The 20,130-nt window shown below is 39.9% G+C and overlaps 1 protein-coding gene across 3 annotated transcripts in view; it reads right to left on the reverse strand.

Moving 5' to 3' along the window:
* The window catches only part of GPLD1 (glycosylphosphatidylinositol specific phospholipase D1), a 44,770-nt gene that overhangs the window by 11,901 nt on the left and 12,739 nt on the right, over positions 1-20,130 (reverse strand). For 2 of the 3 annotated variants that reach the window (XM_089516852.1, XM_089516851.1), the window contains 9 exons: positions 19,980-20,087; positions 17,047-17,074; positions 16,824-16,963; positions 14,869-14,934; positions 13,019-13,139; positions 6,789-6,928; positions 5,348-5,534; positions 1,628-1,738; positions 1,220-1,297 (listed from right to left, as the gene is read on the reverse strand). In XM_089516852.1, coding sequence (XP_089372978.1) covers positions 1,220-1,297; positions 1,628-1,738; positions 5,348-5,534; positions 6,789-6,928; positions 13,019-13,139; positions 14,869-14,934; positions 16,824-16,963; positions 17,047-17,074; positions 19,980-20,087 — 979 coding nt within the window. Of the gene's footprint in view, positions 1-1,219; positions 1,298-1,627; positions 1,739-5,347; positions 5,535-6,788; positions 6,929-13,018; positions 13,143-14,868; positions 14,935-16,823; positions 16,964-17,046; positions 17,075-19,979; positions 20,088-20,130 lie in introns of all 3 variants that reach the window. The other variant, XM_089516853.1, reaches the window with a different exon arrangement.

Here is a 20,130-nt window from a genome sequence, read left to right on the forward strand (position 1 = left end):
CAAGGAAACTGGCACCATCCCTCTTATAAAGAGGAAGTAACTATCTCTTGGGCCAACCCAATGTCCCCTGTTGTCAATAGTCAAGATGGTCTAGGGCTGCATCTGCACTGCAGAAATAACGCCACTTTAACTGCCATGTTTGACAGCACTTTAACTGCCATGGCTCAATGCTATGAAATTCTGGGATCTGTAGTCTTCTGTGATATTTACCCTTCTGTGTGAGAGCTCTGGTGCAACAACAAACTACAATTTCCAGAAGTCCATGACACTGATCCATAGCAGTTAAAGTGCTGTCAAACTGGATTATTTCTGCAGTGTGGATAGAGCTGTAGATCAAGAATATAGGCAGCTGTAGCCTTTATCTGCAATTTGTTCATCTCATCAACTGAAATTAATCCCACAGAGCCAAACTGGGACACTCAGACACTTTCACTGGGACTGTTCTCTATGACACCATCAACTTCAGTGAATATGAATGACTCATATCTTCATAATAATAATAATAATAATAATAATAATAATAATAATAATATGTTTTATTTATATACCGCTATTCCAAAGATCATAGCGGTGAACAGCAAGTAAGCTAATTAGCAAGTAAGCTAATTAGCAAGTAAGCTAATTTGCCCCCAACAGTCTGGGTACTCATTTTAGCGACCTCGGAAGGATGCAAGCCTGAGTCGAGCTTGGGCCTTGTTGCTGGTCTTGAACTCGCAACCTTGTGGTTTTGAGTGAATGGCTGCAGTACAGGCATTTAACCATTGCGCTGCCAGATCATGGATCAGAATAAGACAAATGTCTGTCCAGAACAGTATCCTATTCTTAATGTTAAATTAATTGCTATTTTGGGGGGAAATAACACCCAGAATCCCCCAGTCAGCATAGGCAGTTTGGGAGATGCCAGAAGCTGTAGCTCTCAAGAATAACTTTTTCAAACTATGGTTACACAAGAGCCCCTCCATATTAACACTATCTCTTCCCATCTTTTTTCTTGCTTGAAATCTTCTTTTGCATTAATATTCCAAGGAATTTGAATGCCTTCAGAAAATGGGCTTGAATGAGAGATGTAATAAGCAAGGGGGAATATCTTTTCCCACTGCTACTAAAGTCTATCTTCATTAACATGACAGTGATTTGGGACATATTGATTTTGGGTGATTCTTTTTTTAATGGTTTAATTACTGATTTTCAAGTATTTCCTTTTTATTAGCATACTTACTTGACAAACAATAGTAATATTTGGTGATCTATGGAAACCTCCTCCTCTTCTGTTGCCAAAATATATATATACAGAGCCCTAAATAACAGAAAAGAAAATATTTGGTAAGTTATAAATACGCCATAGCCTTTTATTTTAAAATGTTAACTCCATATTCACCTCATCTTTTCATCACATTAAAATGCCTGTCCAGACACACTGTTGCACTTCAGATTAATCTAATCAGTCCTTTCACATTTATAGTAATTGCCAGAGACAAAGTAAATAGGTCTGAAGATGACTAGTCTGCTGATGCATTGTTTCTTCCTGCCTTTCATAGTTCACCTTGACAAATGTGAAAAAGAGTGTACTTCTAAAGCACTCATATTAACTTTACATCAGCATTTTTTGAAACACAAAGGATCTTACCCTGTAACTAAGCTCTTGTGATCCCACAGATGGCGCTCCCACTGCAACATCCATTATACCATCTTCATTGAAGTCCAAAACTGCTATGGCAGAACCAAACCTCCCTGAAGGCTAAAAACAAAACAATAGAGCAAAAACACACATTATTCTTGTAAATATTTTTGAAGCATTTAAACAAACAAACAAACAAGCTTCATTTATATACCGCTTCATACCACCTAAGCAGTGTCTAAGCAGTTTACAACTGTAAGCTAATTTGCCCTCAACAGTCTGGGTACTCATTTTAGTGACCTCGGAAGGATGCAAGCCTGAGTCGAGCTTGAGCCCTTTTGCTCATCTTGAACTCACAACCTTATGGTTTTGAGTGAGTGGCTGCAGTACAGGCATTTAACCACTGCGCCACCAGAATACTTCAAAATTCCTTACTTCAAAATACTTGACTTTTTAAATAATACCTTGTCCAATGAGCATCTTTGAGGGTTTTAAACACTGTTGGTTTGGGGTTTCTTTTAAAAAAAATTGTAATGATCTTTAATGATGTATTAATCCAGAATTTATTAAGGGAGCTAAAATTATTTTGTTGATGATATTTGAAACTTAGGTAACAATAGCTCTTATACTTAGCTTCTAACAGTTAAAATATTGTTGATTCTTGAAACTACTTCTACTACTGCACTTTGAAAGTGCTGGTCACCAGTGTACCCTAATCATCATTACCAGAAGAAGGAAATCTTCCACCAGTTTTTAAACATGCCCTGTCATGTAACAGCTATCTATATAAATTGACCCTGCTCTGTAACATTTGGGTGAAGAAGGGAAAGTTGATGCAATCCTCCTGAAACATCTTCCTTCACATCTCTTTATTATCCCACTTCCTGGTCTTCTATGCTCTTGGAGTCAGGACTAATATTTAGTGGACAGGCACCAATGTCTGCACAGAAAATAAAATGGTAAATCAATTTTTTTTCTGATGCCCATTCCAGACGGCCCCAATCGGGCGCCGTCGTTACGCGCGAGGGGCAGCACTTCCTGACGCACCTTGCCCCTCGCACGTAATGAGGACGTCAAAATGGCGGCGCCCTATACAGATGGGAGGCACCATTTTGACGTGACAGACACCTAGCGTCCGCACGTCTCAGTGCCCTTGTGACGTCACAACAGCGCCAGAAAAAGAAGCCGCTTTTTGCAGCTTCTTTTTGCTGCGCCGGGAAACCGTGCAGTTCCCTCGCACAGCAAACACGGGCGCCGGCAGACCACCCTTTTGGGCAGTCTGTAAAGCACCTGAGTCTGTTTTTCTATTTTATTCATTCTGGGACAACTAATGTGTGACTAGTTCATTGGCAACTTGAGGGCATCATGTCCAAACTGCTGTGAAGTCTTGCACTCTAAAAATGTTAACATAAAGTAAATGAACAAAATAATACAACAACATGCCTAGGTTATTATTAAACAATATTTTAATTATTAGGATTAACTCTAAGAAGCCCAGTGAATCTCAGACCTATGAAATAACAGTGGCAATCAACGTTCGTGGACCTAAGAAGTGCCTACTAAATACTAAATCCCATCACTAATCCCAACTAGAGTGTGTGTGTCCACCTGCCTTCAAATTGTTGTTGACTTATGGTGACCCTGGACACTATCACAACAACTTCCTGTCATGCTGCAATTGCATTATGAAAGAAAACAGGAACATACTGCTTTGAGAACCGTTCTTATCACACCTCTCTTCTTTTGTGCAAGTGAACTGCTTAAAAAAACCAACCAGGCGTGAAGACTTTGCTTCAATCCCAGGATTACAGCCTCCAGTACCACGAGGAGAGCTAATTTTCCTTCTCTCTCTTTCTCACTTGCTATGCCAAAGCAGGCTAATTCCATACCTGTTGGATTATTTTGGTGCCCTCCACATTGTGGGGAGGAGGTAGAATATCACTACCCCATTAACATGAATACTGAAGAATCCTTTCCTATCGATAGTCTCAAGCTCATACATCCCTTCCCCTTTCCCATCACAGTCTCTCAGCTTCAGTCTCACAATTCTTCTCTCCCATCCACCTCACAACCCCATTCCTTCTTCACCTCTTCTCCCCACAATCTTCTATCTTGTCAAAACAGTCTTAAATACACAAACACAGCCAAGATTAGTAATTTAAAAAAATAGAGGAGAGGGGAGAGGAGAAGAATCATGCTTGTTCTGCCACAAGATTCCCATAATACTGGAAATAAAGTGCAGAGGTTTTTCAGACTTCCATAGTCACACTATAATGGCAATACTGAGAGCTGATTCATGAGTTTTGCCCATCAATGAAAAGATGCAGTACAGTAACAGGGCAGCAGTGGGATGAACACGGCATTGTCAGATAAGTACTGACCAAAAATGCTTTTATCTTGTTATAATACCACTTTTTAATCTCATGCAATAAGGTCTCCTATTAATTTGATAACTTGAGGGCATCATAATTTATAGGCAAGGAATATTCAAAAGCGGTTTTGACACTTCCTTCCTCTGAATTACAGCCTGAAGCAGCTGGTATTCCTTGACAGTGTGCCATCCAGGTATTAACTAGGGCTGACCCTGCTTAGCTTCCATGAACAGACAGGATCTGCTGCCTTTAGAGTATTTAAGGTATTTAGACCAAGGCCTCAAACAATCGGCCCAAAAGGGCTACCATCAGGCTGTGTTGGGGGCATGGTGTTTAGATGACGCATGCCTCGAATGCGGTCGGAAGCCACCCCTAAAATGTCTATGTAGCTGAGTGTCAGAAGATACATCTGTTATTCTTTTTCAACAGCTGTCTCTTTCCATTCCCAATACTTCCTTCTTCCTTTCAAAATCCCATGCTAGCTTTCCCTGCCATTCCTCCTCCTGATTCTGCGTACTCCTCCAATACAATCCTTGTCTCTGGTCTAATATGGAAAACAAAGTGAGCAAGTGAGAAGAGCAAGCCATGATTATACCTCCAACTCCTACAACAAATTGGATATGTTTTTTATTTTGTTTCTGTAATATGCTTTGAAAATATTCTCCAGAACCCATGTGAAGCTTTTGAATGCATTTGGATATTAAAATACAGGAAGAGTTTCACACAACCCCCCGTCCCGAAAAAAAGCAAACATCATCCTGCTTATAAGATACACCAGTCATGCATCCTATTGATTTCAGGAAAGGGTCAGTGAATCCTTATTGGATATAAACAGGAATTATGAGGACCAATGATGATGAAACTTTGGCCCTTCAGATGTTTTGTTCATCAATTTAATGAAGCCCTAACATTATGGGAGTTGCAATACAAAACATCTGGCAGGATGACAAATGTTTCCACTCCTGTAATAGAGCATAAATTACAATAAGATTTTTAAAAAATAGAGATTATTTAAACCCACAACTTCTCGCAAATAAATTAATAGCACTACTGTAAATTACAATGGCCTTTCAGATGACCCAAAACATAAACTTGGGCCTAAAACAAACTGCAGAAATAATCCAGTTTGAGACCGCTTTAACTGCCCTCACTCAGTGCTAGGGAATCATGGGAATTGTAGTTTATTGTGGCACCAGATCTCTCTGACAGATAAGGCTAAATGTTTCACAAAACTACAGTTCCCAGAATTCCCTAGCATTGAGTCAGGGCACTTAAAGCAGCCTCAAACTGGATTATTTCTGCAGTGTGTTGTGGACCTAAATGTTTTCAATGACCAATGTTTAACTTGTTTTCCTACCTTCTTTCCTTCCAGTATTTCATCTGCTTCCTGGTCTAGGTCCAAGTTTGTGTGAGGTAAACCTGATTCATTTCCATAAACAATATATACACGTCCTATCTGAACGTGTCCCAGCTGGCTATATCCTGGTGCTCCAGCTACCAGATCATCATATCCATCCTGATTGAGGTCAGCTGAAATCACTGCCCTGCATGCCAGATAATATAATTCCAATGGTTATTGGTTTCCTTTCTTGAGGTAGCCACATTTTGCTTTGAGGATTTCAAACTGACTTGTTACCAGAATAATTGTCAATGATCCTGAAAAAAGATCCAAAATAGTTCTGAGTAAAGTCTTTATTGTAACGGCATGATAATAAGCCTTTAAGCTGCAAAGAACTCTTATTCATCTGAAGAAAAATTCTGTGCAAACTGAAAGCTTTCTGGTTTATTGGCATAACTGATCTGATAAAAGATATTTGATCCATTATCATGGATCAAATTTTTAACAGCTGAAATTCTTGATCCTCAGCGCTCTTTTCTTGACACCAAAAAATCAGAGTTGCCAAATTTCATCTGACATTAAACAAAGGGATAATGCATGGCCACTTTTGTATAAAGGTGAAGTAGATTGCAGAAATAAAACTATTTAAGCTATGATACTAAACTAGAAAATTTAGGTTCTAATCCACACTCTTTTTCTTAAATCCCCAAGATCCCAAGTTACACCAGAGCAGTTCTGAGTGGTTGCCATGTCATCGTCCTTGGCATGTCTTCATCTGCCCAGAAGTAAGCTCCACTGATACTGTCTTTCAAGTTTATGTATATAGGAATGTAGCTAACTAAGACTAAAAGCTGATTTTCACAATATGATTTCCTGCACAGATATCACTTCCATGTTGGAAAACCAGGTTCACACAATGAATGTAACAAACATGCAATATGGTATTTTACATTTTATAAAGACAGCATGAAATAACATGGGGTTGTCATGATACAGCAAACAAAAAAGGTAGAAACAAACTGTTGGTTTTCCTACCTGTATGAAAGAGGCTATGTAGGAAAATTACAGTATGTTACTTGTAACAAATCTAAGCCATCTGAGATATAAATACCATACTATTAATTCTGTTTCCATCTGAATCAGAAATATTTGTGCGTTAAATTTTAAATCTTATCTGTCCTATGGCTTTACTGATGATTGTTCTATGGCTTTACTGATGATGATTAACTTATTGAAGGGCAGAGCAGAGGTAGACATTGTATTTGAGTTATAAACTAAAATCTAACTGACTTGCTTTTTGTGAAAACACCCTTGACAAGTACATAAATTCACTGACCTACTAGAGGAAATTATATTTGAACTAGGGAAACCATGATGTTTCACAATATCCTAGCAGTATTAGCAAATCAATGCAAAATGACACAGAACACACACAAACACAAAAAAAATCAGCACTTGCCAACCAAGTTTAGCATACGGAGTTTTCAGAAAGTATGAAGCAGTGGGCTTGATGATGTGCTTAGAAGACTCTTGCTGTGTGACTGTCAGCACTCTCCTCAAACTCTCTGCAGTGGCACTATTTTGGAAATGAAGATAACTCTGAAAAAATGCATAATAAAATAATAGGGCACATTAACAATCATCTGTTTGTTGCTGGGCTTGTGAGAGATTTGTTTGGTGTAATGTATCAGATACCTCTCTTGCACAATAATCAATGGGTCAGATACTGGTGAATCTATGCTTCTATACATTTTACTTAAACTATTCTAATTTGCTGTTGATAACTACTGTTGTTAACCCTGTGGATGAAAGACTTCCAAGTAATCCTGTCTGCCACTGCCTTGGTCAGGTCTTGCAGACTCAGGGCTGTGGCTTCCTTGATTGAGCCTATCCATCTAGAATGTAGCCTTCCTCTTTTCCTACTGTCTTCTACCTTGCCAAGCATCACTGTATTTTCTGCTGAGTCATGTCTTCTCATGGTAGAGCCAAAGTATGACAGCCTCAATATAGAACCAAAACACATTACAGAAATAATCCATTTCTCCCCAGAAGTCAAGATGACTAAGGTCCAAAACACACTGCAAAAATAATCCATTTTGAGACTGCTTTAACTACCCTGGCATAACACTAGGGAATCCTGGGGATTATAGTTTTTTGTGGCACCAGAGCACTCTGACAGAGAAGGCTAAATGTCTCACAATACTACAGTTCTCAGAATTCCCTAGCACTGAACCAGGGGAGTTAAAGCGGTCTCAAAATGGATTATTTTTGCAGAATATTTTGGACCATTATTATACAACTGGAAGTGTAAATGGGGGTTATCCCGTGAAAATTGCACATTTGCGATTAAGGTTTTCACACAACGTCATTATTAAAGTAACATTATTCCAGGAATATCCTGTGAAAATGGCGCAACTGCATGCATTCACGATAAAGGTTTTCACACGACGTCACAATAAAAGCGTTTAACACGCCATTAACCAAGAAATAACCAGGCAATAAACAGCAACAAATCATTCCTGGGAAAAACCTGTGAATGATTTGTTGCTGTTTATTGACTGGTTATTCCCTGGTTATTCCCGGGATAATGACCACTGTGTGTAAAAATCTTAATCGCACTTTGATAGTAATTACGCAATTTTTCACAGGATAAACCTCATTTAAACTTCCAGTTTTCCCCCATGTGATAAAACTCCTTAATCATCTTGGCTTCGCTTCTAGGGAGAATTCAGACAAATTCATACCACCTTTTAAAGCAATGCCCCCCCCCCCCAACAATTATAAAATATAACTAATACATCAGCATAAAACATTTCGAACAATACCATCTGTAGGAGTTTTAAAAGTGGAGCTGCATCTGCACTGAAGGAATAATGCAATTTGACAGCACTTTAATTGCATGGCTTAGTGCTATGGAACCCCTGGGTTTGATGAATCATAGACTTGGAAGTTGTTTGTTGTGGCACTAAAACTCTCGGACAGGGAAGGCTAAATATCTCACAAAACTACAAATGCCAGAATTCCATAGCACTGAGCCATGGCAGTTAAAGCAATGTCAAACTGCATTATTTCAGCAGTGCAGATGCAGTCTAGAATAATCAGAACTTAAAACACTGTTTTAAAACTGTTAGGAAAAAGTCATATCCTGTCATAGAACATTTTCTATCTATGGGACCATCCCCAAAAGGCCCTGTTTCATGTACTCACCAACCTAATAGAACTCACCAACCTAATAGAACTTTCCAGCAAGCACATGTGCTGGACGTCCCTGGCTGACCTTAGGACTATTGCATAAAAAGGGTACATAGAAAGGGTAAAGGTTTCCCCTTGACATGAATGTTGTAACTGACTGTAGGGATGGTGCACATCTCCGTTACTAAGCTGAGGAGCCAGAGTTGTCCAAAGACAACTCCCGGGGTCATGTGGCGAGCATGACTGCACCGAATGCTGTTACCTTTCCGCTGAAGTGGTTTATCTACAATGGGACCTTCCCTTATGCTAGGGATCCATTCTGGATTCCCGCGCATAAGAAGAATTCTGCATATGCTTGTGTCCTATTGCAAACAATGGGGCATATGCATGCGGTGTAGCATGTGTGCCATTTGTTTCATTGTTGTGCAGCCTCAGCATATGCTTGAAGCCACATATAATGCACCTGCATACGGGGTGGGTGCACAGTACTTTCATTTGCAAGCTTTCAGACTGCTAGGTTGGCAGACGCTGGGACCAGAGATAAGAGCTCACTCTGTCTTTTGGCACTTGGGCCTCGAACTGTCAACCTTCTAACCTTATGATCATCAGAACTGGCATCTTAACCAATTGGCAGCTTTACATAGGTACAGATTATCTTTTAAATAACTTGGTCAGGATTTTAAAGGTGATGGCTAGGATTTTAAAAATTGTGTTCTTACATATACTGGAGATCTGTGTAGGTCATATACAATCAGTGTTTATATGCCTGATCATATAATTCCCATGAGGAAATGGGCAGCTACTTAATGAAGCTTAAAAATCAGCTAGGGCCTGAGTGTATTACAGTAGATAGGTTTGCATATGAACAGGTTGTGAAAGGTATTTTTTTCCAGATAGGGACACAGGTAGCAAAGCAGCCAAAAAGCACTCTTGATAGTGACCATACATAGCACAGAATACAGGAGGATCCTCCAAATTCTGCACTTCAGGGGTCCAACACCAGTCTCACACCTCCATCCAGATCACTAGGCTTCCCAACTCACAGTGCTTCTGTTTTATATGGATTCAGCCTCATCTTAATTGCTCTCCACCATTTGAACACTGCAGGATTTCTGCAGGGACTAGGTGGTGGAGAAAACAAAAGCTGAAGCTGTAGGTGATCTACATATTGCTGACACCTTTGCCCAAACGTTTATTATTATTATTATTATTATTATTAAACTTTATTTCTAAAGCGCTGTAATTATACACTGCGCTGTACAAAGTCGGTAAAATTAAAGAGTATATAAAAGCCTGCCCAAGGCGTACACTCTAAGATAGTAACAATTAAAAGAGGAATAGATAAAGTTACCATATAGAAAAGAAAAACAAATTAAAAACATCAAATATAAAACAAATCACATCACATCAAATATTATCAGACAGCCAGATGACAATCACAAATTCCCTGAGAACGCTTCCCTAAACAATATGGTTTTCAGCTCAGCCTTAAAGCTGGTTAGGGAAGTGATGAGCCGTGCATGCAGAGGAAGAAGGTTCCAGGAATGAGGGGCAGCAAGAGAAAAGGGACAGATCCGGGATGGGGCAGAGAAGATCCTGGGTTGAGAGAGGAGACTTTGGCTACCAGAGCAGAGAGTGCGAGTAGGGATATAGGGAGAGAGAAGATCGGTTAAATAAAGAGGGGCCAGCCCATGCAGGGCTTTAAAGGTGAGTAGCAAAACTTTGTACCTGATGCGGAAAGGAAAAGGGAGCCAGTGAAGGGAGGACAACAGAGGGGAGACATGATCATAACGGCAAGCGAGTGAAATAATGCATGCAGCTGAATGCTGAACAGAAATTAATGGGTGGAGATGAGAGAGGGGAAGCCCTGCCAAGAGGAGGTTACAGTAGTCTAGTCGTGAGACCACTAGGGCATGGACCAGTGTCTTTGCGGTAGAAGCTGAGAGATATGGATGGATTTTGGCAATATTATAGAGAAAAAATCTACAGACTTTGGCTGTAGTCTGGATCTGGGGGATGAATGACAAAGAGGAGTCAAAGATGAAACCGAGACTGCAGGCTTCCTGGACCGGCTGGATAGAGACGTTATTGACAGAAATAGAAAAGGAGTAGTGAAGGGTGGGCTTAGGAGGGAAAACAAGAAGCTCAGTCTTGGACATATTGAGCTTCAGATGCCAATGGTGCATCCAGTGGGAGACAGCTGTTAAACAGGATGACACTTGCTGCTATAGCTCTGGCGAAAGATTAGGGGTGGAAAGGTACAGCTGGGTATCATCGGCGTACAGATGGTAGGAGAAACCAAAAGAACTGATAAGTTTGCCAAGGGAGAGTGTGTATAAAGAGAATAGAAGGGGACCCAAAACAGAGCCCTGAGGAACTCCAACAGATAAGGGGACAGAAGACGAGGTCTGAGCACCCGAGACCACTGAAAAAGATCGATCTGACAAGTAAGATGTGAACCAATCGAGAACAAGGCCCGAGAAACCAAGGTCAGAGAGTACATCTATTAGGAGACAGTGGTCCACGGTGTCGAAGGCCGCAGACAGATCGAGTAGGACAAGGATAGAGTAAAGGCCATTTGCCTTGGCCCGCAAAAGATCATTCAAGATCTTAGTAAGGGCCGTCTCTGTGGAGTGCCGTGGGCGAAAACCAGACTGGAAGGGATCCAGAATGGAGTTGGTTTCAAGAAACTCAAGACAGCGTGAATAGACAACTCGTTCCAACACCTTAGAGAGAAGAGGAAGAAGAGAGATTAGACGATAGCTAGCCAAGGAAGAGGGGTCGAGAGAGGGTTTTTTCAGGATAGGGGAAACTAAGGCATGTTTGAAGACTGAGGTGAAGGAACCCGAAGAGAGAGAGAGATTAAAGATATAGAGGAGGGAGGGTAACAAAGAGGGGGCTATAGAGATTAGAAGACGAGAAAGAAGTGGGTCAAGAGAGCAGGTGGTGGGTTTTGATGAGTTCAGCAGCGAAGAGAGTTCTTCCAAAGAAACAGGAGGAAACACAGAGAGTTTATTAGTAGGAGGGGCGAGGAGATTAATGGTGGGAGCCAAATCATGAGGAGTTAACTCAGAACGAATGGTAGTGATCTTTGTAATGAAGTAATTGGCGAAGTCGGAGGGAGAAAATAATGGAGAGACGGAGGGAGGAGAGGGTTTTAACAGTGTGTTGAAACAGGAGAACAAACGCTGCGGGCACCTCTCGTTGGCGCAGATCAATGATTTGAAGTAGTCTTGTTTTGCCATCGACAGGGCGCATGAAAAGGATAAAAGAATGAACTTAAAATGGATAAAGTCGGCCCACTCCCTGGACTTTCTCCAGAGACGTTCGGCTGCTCGGGAGCAGGACCAGAGAAATCTAACAATGGGAGTGATCCAGGGCTGAGGCCTAGTCGTAGAGGAAGAGGAGGACACACGCGTAGATACCGGGGCAAAGCTGTCAAGAGTTGAGGAGAGAGTAGAATTTAATAAAGACATAGCTGAGTCAGCAGAGTCCCCAAGATTGAGAGAAGCGAAGGATGAGTCCAAGGACTGAGTGAGATGGTTAAGGTCAAGAGAATGAAGATCGCGGAACTGGCGGAGGACGGTATGACGGGGAGGTGGAATGTAGGTAAGAGTAAAGGAAAGTAGGTGATGGTCAGATAGTGGAAAATCAGAAGCCGAGTAGTCAGACACGACACACTTGGAGGGGAGAACTAAGTCAAGACAGTGACCAAGGGAATGGGTTGGAGAGTTGGAATGGGGTTGGAGACCGAAGGAAGCTAAGAGAGAGCTGAAGCGAGAGGTTGAGGAATTCTTGGGATCGTTGAGGTGGATGTTAAAGTCACCTAAGATCAGGGAGGGGACAGTATCTGAAAGAAAAAATGTCAACCAAGACTCGAAATCTGTGAAAAACTGAGATGCTGAACCAGGAGGACGATAAATGATGGCAACCCGAAGTTGCAAAGGAAAAAAGAGTCTAATGGAGTGTAATTCAAATGAAGAAAAGGAATAGCTGGGGGGAGGAGAGAGAACCTGAAACTGGCAGGACTTTGATAATAGGTTTAAATGACTTTTCCCAAAGGCCCCATGTAGATATTAAAAAGCATGGGAGACATGCTGGGATCACCTAGCCTTGGTAAACTGTTCTATGATGATGGCAGTATAAAAAATGTAAATACTTTTCAAAATTGTGATTTTAGAGTCAGAATTATACAAATGAAAACAAACAATCAAACAAAAACCCCACTTGATTATATGATTTATGTGTGCAATATTTTTGGGTATTAAACGCCTGAGGGCAGGGAAATGTCTAATTTACAAATTGTAAGCCGTTCGGATAGCTTTGGCTGAAGAGCGGGGTATAAATAAATATTATTATTATTATTATTATTATTATTATTATTATTATTATTTGAAACCATGCTCTTATCCAACAAAGAAGTTACAAAATTAACAATATGTCTTCAAATATGTCCCTGTTTCTCAGTATTAATGTCTAAGTGCCTGAAAGACTTACGGTTGCCCATGGAGGCAAATCAAAATAAACTCCTCTTTCTGTGTAGTTGACTTTCTTTTCAACTGATTTCTCCAGGGAAGAAGTTATATTTCTGTGGTGCTCAGTTTTAGACTGCCTGGTCCTACTAAAATAAGAAAATAATAATCAGAAAGTTTGTTTCTTTGTTTTAAAGCCAACCTTCCCCCAGCACTGAACCAAAGGCAGCTTTAAACAACAATTAAAACAAGATACAGTGAAAAAGTAGACAATTAAATAATTGAAGAATAACAAGTAAGCAAAACTAAGCACAATTCAAAAGTACTTAAAACATACAGTGAGGAAGGAGGGGAAATGTTCAGCACCTTCCCTCTACAAGACTCTTCCACATCAGCCAGTTAAAAAGGAGAACTTAGAGGGCTGTACTCACCTACCACACTAGCTTCTGCCCCCCAAAATGGCAAAATGCCCATAGATCACCCCAAATGCTATTTAGGGGACATGAGAGGGATTTTCTATCATTGTTAACAACAAGTGAACCAAGGTCAAGATTGTTGTGAACCCCTTGGGGCCACGAAAACACACTGGGAGCTGCATGCAGCGTACAGGCTGCATTTTCCCCACCTTGCTGTAACATTATAACATTAGGTTATAAAAGTGGAATTTTAATAGAACAAAAACAGTACTTATCACACCATGTCATGTCCATCCTGCTGCTGCCTTGCTTCTCATTTGTTACTGTCGTGCACCTTTTCATTGATGGGCAAAATCCATCAATAGGCTCTCAATCTGGCTGCTATTCCATTGTACTGCCTTCATGCGATAGGTCCCTTCTGCTGCAGTTCCACTTCTCAGGCACTCACATGGTGTGAGGGGGCATAGTTCTGCTCCTTTCCTCCTCTTCCCTCTCTCCCTCACAGCAATTGCAACTGCCAACACCTTCCCAAAGCCATTCATATAGCAGCCAGCTTTGTGAGACAGTTGGCAGCCACAATCAATTTTCCCTTGCTCCTGAGTTGCAGGGCTGCTGTATGGATGTGCACACAGCAGCCCCATGTTTCAGGAATGGGGAGGAGAAGTGATCACAGCTGCCAACACATATTTGGCAGTGCAGAAAACAGATAATTCAATCTTGGATCACCAAAGTGCTATCATGGGGAAAAGTATGATAAAAAATTATACCAAACCAGTATGCTTCCATTCTTAAACTAGCATGTGGCAGGACAGTAGGTTGGTGTGATAACATCACAAGAGAAAGCCCTTCTCCAAAGACCATAAAATTCACACAGGCTCCAACAAAAAGATACAATCTTTCAAGGTAGTCTGCGGTCAAAATTTTCGAACTGTGCCAAGAAAACAAACCAGTAGCCAGTAATGTTGTTGTAAAAAGGAATTTCTGCTCTCTGAGTTATTTATTAAATTTATTCATTAAAATGCTTCTGTCCAATCCTACATCAAAAGATCTCAGGGCAGCATACAAGTTAAATCAATGGAAGCAAGTTAAAACATTCTCTGAAGATTGCCTACAACTGCTGGCAAAACATCAGGAATAAATTCTTCCAGAACATGGCCACATAAGCCAAAAAACCCACAAAAAAACAAGTTAAAACAATTTAAAACAATAAAATAATTTAAATAATAATTTAAATAATTTAAACTAGTACTGAAATTGACAACAAAGAAATTTTACCACATCAGCAAATAGCTGATCTAGATGGTCCCAATCCAAATATAACAGCACAAGATAAAAAGAGGTAGATGGGCTAAATTTTATCTAACTGAATGATCAGTTAAGGTACTGTATTATAAATTTTGGAGGTTATTCAGAGAACTAAGCAAGCTAATGTAGTTTCCTACATGAAATTTATATTTACCCAGTAGGATTCCTCTGCTCATCTTTACATTGTATATACAAAGGATTTTCAGGAATAAAACAGCCACTAAAGAAAAACATATACAAAGAATTATATTTAGTACATAATTTTATAACTTGATAAATAACTTCTTCTCTTCCTCAGAATGACTTGCAAATCCTTTAGCTCATTATTCATCATCTCAAATATAATTTACAATTAGGCTAAAATTAAATGTGAAATGTGAAAAGCAATTATTGCTTGTGAAAAAGCAGCTGAATATGATATGCTAAAAATTATAAATTATTACAGTGCATTGTAGAATTATTCAACCCCTTTGACTTCTCTACAGTTTGTTGTGTTACAACCTGGAACTGAAAGCTATTTAATTGGCATTGCTGCCACTTGGCACACACAAGATACACAACACTGTGAAGGTGCAGACCATTTTTGATGTGGCACACAAGTAGAAAAAATAATAAACTGCTATTTGTTGATTGCAAAAGTCAATATATGCTATAAGCACATTTGGTAGCAATTACAGCTAAAAGTATTCTTGGGTAAGTCTATGCATTTTGCACATCTGGATCCTGCTGATTTTTTAACATTCTTCTTTGCAAAATTGTTCCATCTGTCAGTTTGGATGGACACTATTGGTGAATAGCAACTTTTAAATCTTTCCAGAGATTGCCAAACACATTTACGCCTGGCTTTGACATGGCCATTCTAAGATACTCATGTTCTTGTTTTCAGATCACTCCACTGTTACTCTGACTGTGTGTTTAAGGTCATTATCCTACTTACTGGAAGATGAACCTCTAGCCAAGTCTTCTGAAAGAGGGTTTCTTCTAAAATTACTTTTAACTCCATCCATCTTGTCCTCAACCCTAACCAGTCTCGAGTGCCTGCTGAGGAAGAGCATGAAGCTGCCACCAATATGTTCCTTCATGGAGATGGTGTTCGCAGGACAATGATCACTTCTGGCTTTTAACCACTCAGCATTTTGAGGCAAGGCCCAATAGTTCAATATTGGTCTCATAGGAAGAGAAAACCATTTCCCACATTTGTTATTATCTCCCATAGGCCTTTTTGCAAACCTCAAATGAGTTTTTATATATTGGTTGATTTCAGCAATGGCTTTCTTCTTATCATTCTTCTATAAAGCCCAGCCTTGTGGAATGTCCACCTGATGGTTCCAGATGGTTTTTCCCATCTTAGCTGCAGATCCCTCATGCGCATTACCACTGAACCTCTCAGTTGCTTCTCTGGTGAATGCCCTCCTTACCTGGTTACTAGGATCTGGTAGATGGCCTTCTCTAAGCAGAATAACATTTAAAGCCTATATTTCCATTTTGTAATCAAGGATTTAATAGTACTCTGAGTAATATTCTTAGTTTGGGGATTTTTGAAAAAATAATAATAATAACCTACCCTGATAGATAGTTCTACACAATTCATAGTTTGGTAACTTAAAAAAAACAACACACAACCCTGATTGATGAATCTGCACATAGTTTGGGGAATGTTCAAAATAACCCAACCCTGATGAGTGGTTCTGCACAACTTTATAATTGTTTTAATATTTGGTCATCATTACATTGTTTGCTTAGATATGCTTTTCTCTGGGACATTCCATAAACCAGTATATTTCATCTGAGATTGTGTGGAACTAGAACTACACAGAAGTGTACTCCATTCAACTGCTTATGTTACTTCTGGACACAGTGAGTTGCATCAGAGTTTATTTAGGCATCTCACAGGAAAGAGGGTGAATACTTCTGCAACCAACAAATGCTGGCAATGTGGGGGTGGGTTATATAAATTTTGCGCCACAAGAAATATATTTTACAAGGCACTGTGATGTCTAAATAGTTTGCCATCTATTAGAATATGTGTTCCGAGATGAATGTGTCTAATTCCATTCTTGGTTTAGGGCACTACACCTTATTCCAGAAACATTAAAACCAGTACTTTACCTGGTCCCATTTGCTAATATTTGACTTGTTAGCTGGAAAATGTTATTCGATGCAAATGCCATATCATCCACACCACCAAGAAAATATTCATGGAATTTATCGACCAAAAATGGGGACTTCCTGGCATAGAAAGGGTATAGCTAGGGAAATGAAAGAGCAACTTTATTAGGGGAATGGGCATCTCAAGAGTAAATCACAATAAACTCTTAAGAATATACAATACCTTGCCAACAGCAATCATTTCACCATACCTGTAGGAAAAAAGAGATTATTACTTGCCATCTCTGTAGAACATTTTAATGCACAAAATGCTTCTTAAAGTAAATCCATATATAATAATAATAATAATAATAATAATTTGTTTTATTTATATACCGCTATTCCAAAGATCATAGCAGTGAACAGCAAGTAAGCTAATTAGCAAGTAAGCTAATTTGCCCCCAACAGTCAGGGTACTCATTTTAGCGACCTTGGAAGGATGCAAGCCTGAGTCGAGCTTGGGCCCTTTTGCTGGTCTTGAACTCGCAACCTTGTGGTTTTGAGTGAATGGCTGCAGTACAGGCATTTAACCACTGCGCCACCAGGGCTCCCTTATATATCTTCTTTGGCTTTGTGTATGTGCCTCCAAACAAAGACAGTTGACATCAGTGTTGGGAATCAAATGCCCCAAGGCTGTTTTGCAGTCCTCTGAACCCCTAAAACACCCAATTCTCTCATATTTTTAGCAAAAAAAAAAAACCTGGAAAAATATGCTTATGAAAAACACAGTAAAAGCCACTCAAAATCACTGAATGTGTTTGGCTGTAACAATAAGATATAGTTTATCATTATGGGAATAAGCCACAGCAAATGTTCCAAGTACCTGTCTCTTCCTCTGGCATGGTAAAATAGGGTCCTACTATATCAAGACTCTTGCTTTTGATTAACTGCAATTTAGCACTGCATTGCTGCCTAGAAAAACTACCATTAATCTTAGCTATGCTTTACTGGAAAAAGCCAGTTTCACACCACAAGCTTCATCTAGGTTGAAATCTAGCAACAAGCTGTGGGCCCATGGCTAGTAAAAAGAATGGAAGCAAAAGCATTCAAATCCCTTAAATCTCCACCAGAGAAGGCAACAAGGAATGCATAAACCAAGGCTCACAGTGGTTTATTTGCATATCAGTAACCCAGTGCTTACAGTACTCTCCAAATGCAACTTTTATGTAGCATTATATTGAGAAAGCATCTTCAAGTAGCAAGTAAAAAAAAGGATACAAGTTAGCTGAAACAATTTATTTTGATTACACAATAGGACCTTTTCGGTGAAAATAATCACCAGACCAAAGTTATATTTTAAGTCTGCATCTGCACTGCAGAAATAATGCACTTTGACACCAATTTAACTGTCACAGCTTGATGATATGGAATTCTAGGAAATGTAGTTTTATTAGTCTTCTCTAGCAAAGAACTCTGGTGCCACAACAAACTACAGTTCCCAGAATTCCATAGCATTGAACCTTGGCAGTTAAAGTGGTGTCAAACTGGATTATTTCTGTAGTGCGGGTGCAGCCTAAGAAAACCCTATACCATCCATTATGCTTTTGTGCAACAAATTAAAAGTTCTGTCAGGAGGACAACAGTTTCCCACACACTTGACAAATACTAAAATACATCTACATCTTCCTGACTTCTCTTCAGTTCCTCAGTTCTGACTTTCTCTCTCTCTCTCTCTCTCTCTCTCTCTCTCTGTGTGTGTGTGTGTGTGTGTGTGTGTTGAATGCATGCATTTAATTAAAAATATATAAACTTATCTTGAATTATATGAAAGATTTAAAACTTTAATAAAAATATTTTTCTGTGACATGTTTAATCAATTTCTTCTTACCCTTCCTCCGGTATCAAAGTGCATTTTAAGAACATGAAATTTCCACCAACTCCTCTTGCCTATCTATGGGAGATCCCTCTTCCAGAATATAAAAGGACCTACCTAATTAACTCCTGTTTCCCACCTGACCTTCTCAAGAACATTTTTAAAGCATTTAGCCAATCATTATTCTTTATGCCTACTCAATTGGTAAGTGATTTCTCCTCTCTAAGGAGATTGTAACATGAGGCTTCTAGCACAGCAATCAGCTTTTTGAAGTACACGGAAACATACTGGTATTGAAGCAATCTTTGCCACACCTCTGCTTCAGAACTGGTATGGTGTTGCACTGTGTGGTGCGTTGCAATTACTGTCCTACTTAGGGCATGTAGATAGGTCTGCGGGGGGGGGGGCTGGGAAATGGGGCAGGAGGAAGAGAGATCAGGCAGCAGGGGTGGGGGAGAGAGATCTTATAGTGAGGGGAAGAGAGATCAGGTGGTGGGGAACAGGGAGAAAAGAGATCAGGCAGTAGGGGTTAGCAGGAAGAGAGGTTAGGCAGTGAGATGCAGAAGAAGAGAAATCATGTGACAGAAGGACGAGAAAGAGAGATCAAGTGCCAGAGCAGCACAGGAAGAGAGATCAGGTGGCAGGAGAACAAGGGAAAGAGAGATCAGGAGACAAAGGGTAGGAGGGAGAGAAACCAGGCAATAGGGTTGAGATTGGGAAGGTACTGGTAGCCAGAGCCACTCTTCCTCATCCCTCCTGAAGCACAGGGCTGCTGCATGCACATTTACGCAGCACCGCTGAGCTTCAGGAGATAATGGGGGGGAGTGATCCCAGCTACCAATACCTCCTTGAAGCTGGCTGTGGTGTGAAAGTGCACACAGCAATCAGCTTCGGGAAAGTTTTGGAAGCCATGATTGCTTTGAGTAGGGAGAGGAGGAGAGGAACAAAATCACTCCCAGTCATACCATGTGACTGTCTGAGAACTGAAACTGCAGTGGAAGGGTCCTACTATATCAAGGCAGAAATGAAATAGCAACGAGACTGAGAGCCTATTGATAGGTTTTGCTCATCACTGAAAAGGTACACAACAGTAATTACTAGACTGCAAAGCAGCAGCAGAATGGACATGATATTGTGTGATATATACCAGCCAAAAATGCTTTTATTTTGTTAAAATTCCATTTTTAGCCTGATGTGATAATCTGCTTAGTAATTACTATTCGAGATTACCAAGCATACAATCATCTATACCACCATTATCCACCATTTTTGAAATGAAAATAGAAAAGTTCCAACTGACTTACAGTTCAAAAAACTGTAGATAAGTGCAGTCTACAATAGTCTCTTCAGTTATTACTTCCTGGCCATACAATTCCTTATAAATTGACAGTAAATCCTTGACCGGTACATACCTACAAAGAGATAACACCAGATTTTCTGATTTGAGCTAAAAAA

Source organism: Sceloporus occidentalis, unplaced genomic scaffold (genome assembly GCF_023333645.1).
Source record: "Sceloporus occidentalis isolate IW3139 unplaced genomic scaffold, rSceOcc1.0.p SCAF_3, whole genome shotgun sequence".
Classification (NCBI taxonomy): Eukaryota; Metazoa; Chordata; class Lepidosauria; order Squamata; family Phrynosomatidae; genus Sceloporus; species Sceloporus occidentalis.